Here is a 10446-nt window from a genome sequence, read left to right as displayed (position 1 = left end):
CATCCAAATTGTTTTTTGCTTTCAAATTCCCAAATCTGTGTTTGTGATCATTTCCACTCTTTGTTTTTCAGTTTTCAAAAATTTCTTGTATTGGGTCAATTAAGGTAAAAAAAAAAAATACCTGCAAACTTTTTTTTTATTTCTGGAAAAGCAAACTTTATTCTTACCTTGATTTCCACTTCGCAAAAGAAATAGCGCAGAGGATAGTTCAGTGAAGGTAAGTTTTGAGGAATTGCTCCTCATCTTCCTTGCTATATATTTTCATCTTTTTTTTGAATGCCATTTGAGTGGATCTCCATTTTATTTATTGGCCTTCTCAATTTTCTATTACCTGCACTAAATCAACTCTTTTGATCTTTTACAGTTATTTATTTCTCTCAAGCTCTATTTACTTCCTGGTATTCACAGAGAGAAAGAGAGGTAAGTTCAAGAGTAATGTCTAGCTTCTTCAATAATAATATCTTTGGTTTAGAAGAATAATTACAGTTTCTTAATTGGTAGCTTCCATTCGATTTTTTACTACTCGGAATCCACTACAAATACTGATTTTATTTGTCACAATTGCTTTTATTTGTCTTTATGTTGATCTTCTAACTAATAATCAAAGTTTTTTGTTCATCCTCATCAGACAATCAACAAAAATGGCCGAATATGTTGCCTCTACTGCTGTTGAAAATGTCACAAACCATGCAAAGAAATGCGCATTACCTTATCTCCGTTACTTTTTCGGTTATGGAGAGATCGTTTGTTGAATTTAGTTCCCATGCAAGACATGCAAAGGTGGCCATGCAAGGAGAAGTGGCAGCAAGCAGTCGAGCTATGAAGTGCAGAAACTGGAGCTTGAAGTTGCCTAACTACTTGTTATGTTTTGATTGTATTTTTTAATTATTATTTTGTAATCTAGTTCATGTTGAACTAAGTTGGTAAACCTTATGATGTTTTTGTTGATTGATTGACTGAAAAATCAGCAAAGAAACTTAAGCAAGCTGATTAACAATTTCCAATGTAAATTTAGTGGTGTTAGGTATGTCATTAGGTAAAGACTTGTTCATTTTGTTGTTGTTATCTATTATATGTAATGGCATTATGCCTTCTTGATTTAGTTAATGAAAATATCAGCTCCTTTCATTCAAAAAAAATACTCTCTCAATTTCTTTTGTTTTCCACTCGCATGTGTTTCTGTTCTTGCTTCTGAGTTTGTTTCTTCAGCAAGGCTCGAGGCTTGCTATACAAGCAAGATTGAAAACATTCTGTTGTTGTCTCTTTGCACCAACATCGTTGAAGATTTCACGAATCAACGAAAGGCACTTAAATTGAGGAAACAGAGGGTGAAAACTCGTGTCGATGAGGCTAAAAGGAAAATTGAGGTCATTTATGAGGACGTTGAGGACTGGCTTAGAAGTGCTGAGAAAGAACTGGAAGAAACCCAGAACTTGGAAGATGAAATAGATAGCATCAAGTGTTTCAAATGGTGTCCTAAATGGGGCTGGCGATACTGCTTAAGTAAGAAACTTGCAGAGAAGACTCCTATTATCTCTAAACTTTTAGAGGCTTCTAACTTCCCACAGGTGGGCTATCGTGGTTCTCTTCAAGGAATAGAGTTCATCACATCCACGGATTTCATGGACTCTGAATCTTCAAAATCAGCTTTGAACCAGATCATGGAGGCTATAAACGCTAAGGGTGTCAAAATGATCGGACTGCAGGGAATGCCAGGAGTTGGTAAAACAACTTTAGCCCAAGAAGTTGGGAAGCAAGCTCGAGAACAAAAGCTCTTTGATAAAGTTGTAATGTTTACTATGTCCCAAAATCCAAACATCAACAAAATCCAAGATAAAGTTGCAGATATTTTTGGTTTAAATTTTGAAACAAGTAGCCGAGAAGGAAAAGCAGAAGTGCTATTCAGGAGTATGCAAGGCGTGAACAAAATCCTCGTAATTGTCGACGACCTCTGGGAAGAATTGAAATTGGAGAGGATTGGAATTCCATTCGGTGATGAACACAAGGGTTGTAAAATTCTTCTGACTACACGTGATCAACAAGTCTGCACTAAAATGAACTGTACGAAGGAAATTCAACTTGGCATCTTATCCGAAGACGAAGCATGGGTTTTATTTCGAGGTAAAGCTGGTTTAGATGATGACAGTTCCACCTTGAATGATGTGGCCAAAGAGGTTGCTGCTCAATGTAAGGGATTGCCTCTTGCAATTGTTGTCGTGGCCAAAGCTTTGAAAGGTGAGAGTTTAAATGGGTGGACAACCGTAAATCAGAGATAAAAGGAATCAAGACATTTGGATAATGAAAAAGTTCTCGGAGGTGTCCTCAAGCCTCTTAAGCTTAGCTACGATTATTTGAAGGAAGGCAATAACCAAATAACGGGAAATGACATCCAAATTGTTTCTTACTGTGTTCCCTTTTTCCTGAAGATTATGAAATCTCTCTTGAGATATTGATTATGTGTGGAATTGGAGTAGGATTGTTCCCTAATGCTTTCTAAATTGAAGATAAAAGGAATGAAATTGTTATGGCACTTAAAAAACTCCAAAAATCAGGCTTGATTTTGGGAACTGATGATGCAGAAAGGATAAGAATGCATGATGTGGTTCGAGATTTTGCTCATTGGCTGACATCAACCGGAGAAAATAGGTTCATGGTAAAAGATGAGCTGAAAGAATGGCCCGATATGGATGGATGTTATAGTGCAATCGCTTTATGGAATTGTAGTATTAACATAAAAAAACTTCCTGATAAAGTGGAATTTTCAAAGCTCAAGACTTTGATTTTAGAGGGGGATTGGGATTGCGATTGGAACTGGGACTTGAGGCAGAAGCGGAAGCGGAAGCGAGGTGATTTACTGGTGGTTTCCAGTATATTTTTTGAAGAAATGAAAGCCCTCCAAGTTCTATATCTAGAAAGTGTCAGTTTCTTACCCATAGGATTCCATTCCTTACCAAATCTTAGAACTGTGTTGTGTGGATTGCGAGCTGGAAAACTTCTCATCATCACTGAAAAATATGAGAAGCCTTGAGATTCTTGCATTGATTGGCACTAAAATTGATGAGATAAGTGAAGAATTAGTGAAATTGTCTACACTGAAATATTTACGTCTTTCTGGTGTTGGAGTTGAAGAAGAAATGAATATCCCCCAAACTTAGTATCAAGGTAAGAGTACATCAGATTTAATTTTCTTTTTTATCATATTCCTATTCTGTGAAGATATCACAATATATATTTCAAATATTCAAAGCAACAAATATTAAAAAATTTAATATTTTAATCAATTAAAAATTTTAATTTAATAAGTCCTCTAATTTTAATGGTATAATATTTTATTAATAATTTATTTAAATTAACATTAAGTAATTGGATAAATATTTTTTAAAAATAGGGTACCATTTGTAGTTTTAGATTTTTAAGAGCTTTTGTAAATTTAGAGTTAATACATATATATGAGATAATATTTGATACATCATCAATGTATGAATTTCATACACTGTCAATTAACTATAATGCGTCACTTTTATCATTTAATAAAATAAATAAATATTTAAAATATTATAAAATTAAAATCATTAATGATTTATAAACTTTTATGAATGTTTGAATTTTTTCACAATTTCATCTTTAATATTTCATATTCATCTCATGTGTATTGTGTCTTAATTAATGCTATTTTTTTTTATGAATATAATAGGTTGACTTCACTGCAAGAGTTACATGTCATAAGCAAAAGCAATATCAGTTTATTGGAGTTGAATTCATTGTCTCGTTTAACTGCATTTTTCTACTAATCAAATTTCACAAGAATATTTTGTGTTCCCCAAACTACAAAGGTATGCTATAGTTGTAGATGACTGTTTTAGATAATTGAAGGCACAAACCCTTAAAACAGTGACAATTGCAAACTTTTCATCTTCATTAACTGCATTTAACAATTTATTTTGCAATGTGAAAAAGTTGAAGTTAAGGAATGTGAGTGGACAGAAGAACATTGTGCCAAGCGTAGGTAAAACGGGAGTAAATGAGTTGACTTCTCTGAAGCTTGCATCTTGCAAGGATATGGAATTCTTGATTGATATAACAAGTGATCAGGGGCCAACTGTTGTATTCTCTAATTTGGTGAAATTAAATATCCACAACATGGTTTCTTTGAAAGGGTTGTGTTATGGTCTTTCTCGATCCCATCGTGCAATTGCAAGCCTTACGAGACTAAGGGTTGTGACAATTGGATCTTGTCATCAACTGAAAACAATCTTCTCACCTTGCCTTGCTCAAAGTATGCTGTGTATAGAAAAACTCTTCATATTTCAGTGCGATGGAGTAGAGCAAGTAATTGGTTTTGCCCAAGAAGACGAAATTCCTGAGGTAGAGATATATATTCTCCCTGATCATTTTGTTAATCTACTTAACTATTTTTCGCTGTTTTATAGCATTTTTTTATAATATAATAACAAATATTTTACATTAGTTAAAATACCTTGAAAATACAATATAATGAATATTTTTAAAATTTTTATATTGATATGCTCAATTTTTTTTATAATATTAAAAAATTATTAAAAATAAATAACTTACTAATATGTGTGTTTGAAATACGCAGAATGATTGTGGTCTTTGTTACTGGCCGAAATTGAGAATTCTTCACATACAGTCTTGCAAAAGTTTGAAATATGTTTGTGCAAGCACTTCGACTCCAGGGCTTCAATCCTTGGAATTTCTTCACATAAGTCATTGTCCTCAATTTATGCAAATATTCAACATGGAACAAAATGAGAATGGGCAAGATATTGTGCTTCCTGGATTTAGATCACAGGTACTTCTGTATTAATTGTTATATAAATGATAAATATATGTTGTATAATATCTAAATGTGTGGTTCATTTCATGCAGAATTATTACTGGCCAAAATTGAAAACTCTTCGAATAATGGATTGCCCAATATTCTCATGCTTCATTGTACAAGCTCGGCTCCTGGAGGTATTATTTAGATTGTAGCAAACCAGTAAATCAATATATTGCTTAATTCATGCGATAATTCATTCCCCTTTTATACTTAATTTGCACGTGAGTCCCATTGTTCACTCTTTAAATAAAAATGTAAAATCAAGAATTGACCTCTCATGTTTAAATAATTTGGTTTAAATTTTAAAATATATCCTTTTAAAAAAACAAAAGATACATGTGGTAATGAAATTAGAGAAGTAGTATACATTATTACTTGGAATATGTAAAATATGAACACTTATGGGTAACATTTACTCTAGTGTGTTTTTAAGACATTTGTTGGGATTTCTATGTGTTTACAGGGATTGGTTATTAGTAACGTGGGAATCATATGGAAAACTGATGTCCCTGTATTGAATGAAGATTGTATAGTAGTTGGGAATCATTAAAAAGTATTTCAAGCTCAAGGTGGGTACTCGTTCTCAAGGATAAAAGAATTGGACTTGAAGAATTTATTTGAAGTGTGGATTATATGGAATGATTTTGCTCAAGTTGTAACCCTTGAGAACCTTACAACTCTAAAGTTGAGAGATTGCAAGAAGTTAAGATGTATATTTTCACCTACAACGGCTCACAGTTTATCGCATTTGGTGAATCTTTTCATCGAGGGGTGTGAGGAAATAGAATGACTCATTTTAGCCAAGGACCAAGTTTCTTCTTCTTCTTCATCAAATGGTGATACTGGCCTCCAACCTATAAGCTTTCCAAATTTGACTAATATCACTGTTAGAAATTGTGGAAATTTGAAAAGCCTATTTCCTTTTGGATATGTTCCTGTTCTTCCAAAACTTGAATGTCTGAAATTGAAAATGAACTCTAAATTGGAAGAAGTATTCGAATTAGAAGATGAAGTGGAAGTGACAGCTGAAAAGGAGATGAATTTTGATAAATTAGAATGGTTATCACTTGAAGAACTACCAGGCCTCATTCACTTCTGTCCCAAAGGATATCATTTTGTATTGTCACCATTGAGAGTTTTGACAGTAAGAGATTGCCCTAAGTTGACTACTGGTTTCTTCATTGATTCACAGGAATTTGTGCATTGCAAAACAAAGGTATCGATCCTGCAACCCTTTAATCCTACTTTATTCTAAGTAGTTACAACAATTACAACAAAAAGGCATAACATGCAAAAAATTTATAAAGAATATATGTGTTTCTTATTTTTCCTTGATGACATGAGATTAAAATTTCAGTTTTAATTTTTTCTTCAATTGTTTTTTGAAGACACCCCAATCGGTTGAGCAAGATGCGATTCGAAATCCAATTTTCAGCAAGAATATAAATTGGAACTGGAGGTGGGTTGGGAGTCAACTACCACACGTTACATGAAAGAATGGATGATTTTAGGGCATCTTTCAAAGCCATGTTACATAAATCAATAGGTGGAGGCCTATATTGCTAAGATTTTTTTGATCAAGTGACTGATATAATTTGTGTCTAACACGAGTTTATTTAATTTTTTTAAAGGTTTTTTCATATATTTGGAGTATCATATTTTTATATCCATGTTGACACCATTTTTTTGTTGAAAACGGGGTCGACTTGGATTTTGAAAAAGAAAACGAAAATGGGAGTCGCCACCAATCCTTTTTTTGATGAGGTGTGATCGGGTCACCTCAAAAAGTGGTTGTTTTTAATAAACGATTTAATTTTTATTAAAAAAATGATTTTGGTCTACGAAATTCAGAAAAAACGGGTTCGGGAGTCGGTTACGCACGAGGAAGGGTTAGCACCCTCGATACGCCCAGAATTGGTACCTAGTTGATTACTTAATGTCTTGGTGTCGAAAATTAAAAACTCGAAAAGAATTTAAAAATACGATCTTTCTTTATATTGCGTTATTTTTTAAAAAAATACTTGGATAAATCAAAATGGAAAAATGCTTTCTTATCTCGAAGTAACAAGATGTCACATTCAGTAAGTTAGGACACGACACCTCGTATTTTCGAGAGTAAGCTTGCATATATTTTTTGTTTAAACCTCATTTATTTCAATTTTAAAAGGATATTCGATTACTTAGAGTCAACGAAGAAAATCAAAACCCAGTAAGTTAGGGCACGATTTATCGAATTTTCTAAATATAGAATATTGCCTTTATTTTTTTTAAAATTTTATGTGTTTGAAATTTAAAAGGATATTTTGTTATTTGGGTTTAATGAGAAAATCGATACCCAATAAGTTAGGGTACAATTTCTCAAATTTCCAAAATGCAAAATATTGCTTTATTTTTCTAAAAATCTTTTTAATAATAATAGCGAGTACCACACTTGAATAGCGTACATTTGTTCCATTTGTGATGAAATAGAAAGATTTATTGTAAATAAATACAAATCAAGCGTAATTTTAATGTGATGAAATGAAATGGAACGATAAAGGAACATAGTATAATGAATTACGAAATAGATAATACATAAATGCATGCCAAATACAAGAATACAAATAAGCAAATCATAGTATATACAATGTCAATAAACAAATGACGTAGATAATCTTAATATCAACATTAATAATCCAAGGAAAATAAAATATATATAAGGCAATCTAAAGTAAAAAAATAATTTAAAATAGATGCTTTAAGTACAATAAGTAATAAAAGTTTTAAACAAAAAATATATAAGAAAACTTAAAGTAAATAATTAATAAAACAGTTCGAAATAAATAACATTATACATAAAAATAATGATAATAAATGCAAACAGTTTTGAAAGGTATGTACATATATATATTTAAAAAAGAAAGAAAAATTTGAACGATATGCATATATATATTGTCGAAACCGTTTTTTGAAAACAAAAATTTTAGTTTCGACTTTAAAAGTAAAAACAAAAATTGGAGTCGCCACCGATCCTTTATTAAGGTGTGATCGGCCCACCTTAAAAATAATTTTGGTATGCGAAATTTGAGAAAACAGGTTCGGGAGTCAGTTACGCACGAGGAAGGATTAGCACCCTCGTAACGCCCAAAATTGGTACCAAATTGATTTTTTAAATGCATTGGTGTCGAAAATTTGAAAAGATTTTAAAAGGAAACTTTTTATTTCATGAATGGATTAAAATAATAAGACAACTCTTATTTCAAAGAAATAAAACACCACACCCAAGTAAGTTAGGGCACAATGTTTTAAATCTTCAAAATACCGAATATTGCCTTTTGTTTTTGAAAATTCTTATTTCGAGAAGAAAATGTCATGACCAGAGAAGTTAGGACCCAACATTTTGAATTCCCGAGAATAAGCTTTTATTAAAAATTTGCAAATTTATTGCAAAACAAATACTTGGCTTTCTAAATTCATCGAAAAAAAACCGCAATCCAGGAAGTTAGGACACGATCTTTCTCGAGAATCATGATTGCCAAATATTTAAAAAATATTTTAAAAAAACGATTTTAATGCTTCGACGAAACCAAAATGTATTTTCTTTAAAAACATGATAAAATGCTAATGCATATATAAAACACATATAAGTATACATATAAAAGGAATAAAATACATAAAACTTATAATAATTTTTAAAATGCATGTATATATGTATATGAGAATTGCGTGAATAAAGTAAAAATATAAAAAAATATGTACAATATGTATATAAAAAATGGAGCATATAAAAATAATAAAAATGTTTATAATAATTTAAGAAACACAAGAAATATATATATATATATTTATACTATAGAAAATGAATGTATTAAAATATGTATTAAAACATGTAGGTATGCATATATACACACGTTTGTAAAAAAAAATCTATGAAGGATAATATAAAATACGTATATTCATATTTATAAAAGTAAAAAACTGTTTGTATATACAAAATATATGTATGTATTAAAAGCTTTTAAAAAAAAGTGTATGTATATGTATTATTTTAAAACATGCGTATATATATATATATAGTAGGAATAATAATAATAATAATAATAATAATAATAATAAAAGTCATAGTATAACATAATTAAAAAATAAAAAGAAAAATAACAAATTAAGGATTAAATTAGAAATAAACGAAGTTTTGAAACCAAATTTAAAGATGGGAATTAAATAAGGACCAAATTAAGATCGTTACAGCAGAGAGGAGGATCGAAGGGAATTATTCCACCTTCCCAAAACGCATGTGATGGGCTAAACCGAAAGACGGATAAAAATGCGGCTCAATTTAAAAAGAAACAAAACAATTTTAATTGCAACGCCAAAACCGGAGGGACTCAATGCGAATTTACCCTCCAGCCCAGCGGATCCTCCCTCCGGTCGGGTCACCAGCTGGTATGGCCACCTAAACGGCACCGTTTGCTAATACAATTTAAAATAAAATTTTCTTAAAATTTTCATTTACAGTATAAAGGAAGGAAAAAAAAAAGAAGAGAGCAAAAGCTCTGCTAGGGTTTTCAACCCGTTCTCGCCCGCCGCCGCCGTTCTCAACCGACCGGCCGATTCAAATCCCGGCCATTCCAGCCCCGATTCAGGTGAAGCAGGCTCGGGTTTTAACGGCGTATCCTCGAAGGTGATACTCCCTTTTATTTTTTATTTAATATACGAAAAATCTGAAAATAAATAAAACAAACAAAGAAATAAAAAAAACTAAGATGAAATTCACCTCTTCGATTTTATTTTTTGTTTCTCTCTCAATTTGATGATTCTCTTTTCTTTCAATTTTTCTATTTCTCTTTATCCCCCTTCTGATTTGAAATCGGCCTTTTATAGCCGAAATGGAGAAGAAAAGAAAAGAAGAAAAATCCAAAGAAATCTATTATGTTATTCGTTGGCCTATTCTCGCCCGATTTTTGCTATTCATTCGCTTTCTCTTCTTTGTTGTATTGTTTGTTGTCGCAGGTATAACGTGGCATGAAGCGGCGCATGTTGGGGAGGGTCGTGGTGCAAGATTCGCGGCGGCGAGCGAGGACGAGCGGTGCCAGCTTGCTGCGGCGCTAAGCAGAAGCTAGGGTTTCTACTAGTCTATTTTTTTGTGGGCTAGGTTTAGGATTATTGGGTTGAAAAGTATTGGACTCGTTATTGGGCCCGCTATTGCTTTTGTTGTGTTGGGCTCGTATGCAGGCCTGGACAATTGGGCTTATTACAGCTGCCCCTCTTTGCTCGTTGCCGTGTAACGGGAATAGAGCAAAGACTAAGAGCCCAATTGTGTTTGGTCTTACTGAGCCTCGACTTCTCCAGTGCTTCTATTCTTTAAGTAGCTTCATTCCTTCCTACTGCATCTTCAGATATTTAGGCACTAGTGCTTCAATCCACTCCACTGCAATGTCAGGGAGATAGGCTTTGTACACTGTGGCTTCTCAAAAGAACAAAATTTACTATCTTTGATCTACTCCTCTGCAACCTCAGGGAGATAAGTCTTATAGCTTTAACTTGTTCTGCTATAACTTAAAGATAATCGGATGCGATCTGCTCTACTGCAATTTCAGAGAGATGAGATCTGTAATTTTAATCCA

At 32.4% G+C, this 10446-nt stretch overlaps 1 protein-coding gene across 1 annotated transcript; it reads left to right on the top strand.

Annotated features, from left to right (window-relative positions):
- The first annotated feature begins 732 nt into the window (after positions 1–732).
- Positions 733–3028, top strand: LOC105767316 (putative disease resistance protein At5g05400). Its single transcript, XM_052630515.1, has 3 exons — positions 733–874; positions 1210–2235; positions 2505–3028. Exons 1-3 carry the CDS (start codon positions 733–735, stop codon positions 3026–3028), a joined length of 1692 nt encoding a protein of 563 aa, XP_052486475.1.
- Positions 3029–10446: the final 7418 nt, after the last annotated feature.

Source organism: Gossypium raimondii, chromosome 5 (assembly GCF_025698545.1).
Source record: "Gossypium raimondii isolate GPD5lz chromosome 5, ASM2569854v1, whole genome shotgun sequence".
Classification (NCBI taxonomy): Eukaryota; Viridiplantae; Streptophyta; class Magnoliopsida; order Malvales; family Malvaceae; genus Gossypium; species Gossypium raimondii.
Note: the sequence above shows the minus strand (reverse complement) of the source record. Positions and strands in the feature narration are given on the sequence as shown.

Bases quoted from the DNA above. Each gene is read 5' to 3' on its own strand.
- LOC105767316 (XM_052630515.1), top strand. From the start codon at position 733: ATGGAGAGATCGTTTGTTGAATTTAGTTCCCATGCAAGACATGCAAAG. The intron at 875-1,209 runs GTATTTTTTAAT...TTGTTTCTTCAG, and splicing joins CTACTTGTTATGTTTTGATT to CAAGGCTCGAGGCTTGCTAT. The intron at 2,236-2,504 runs GTGAGAGTTTAA...TCTAAATTGAAG, and splicing joins CGTGGCCAAAGCTTTGAAAG to ATAAAAGGAATGAAATTGTT.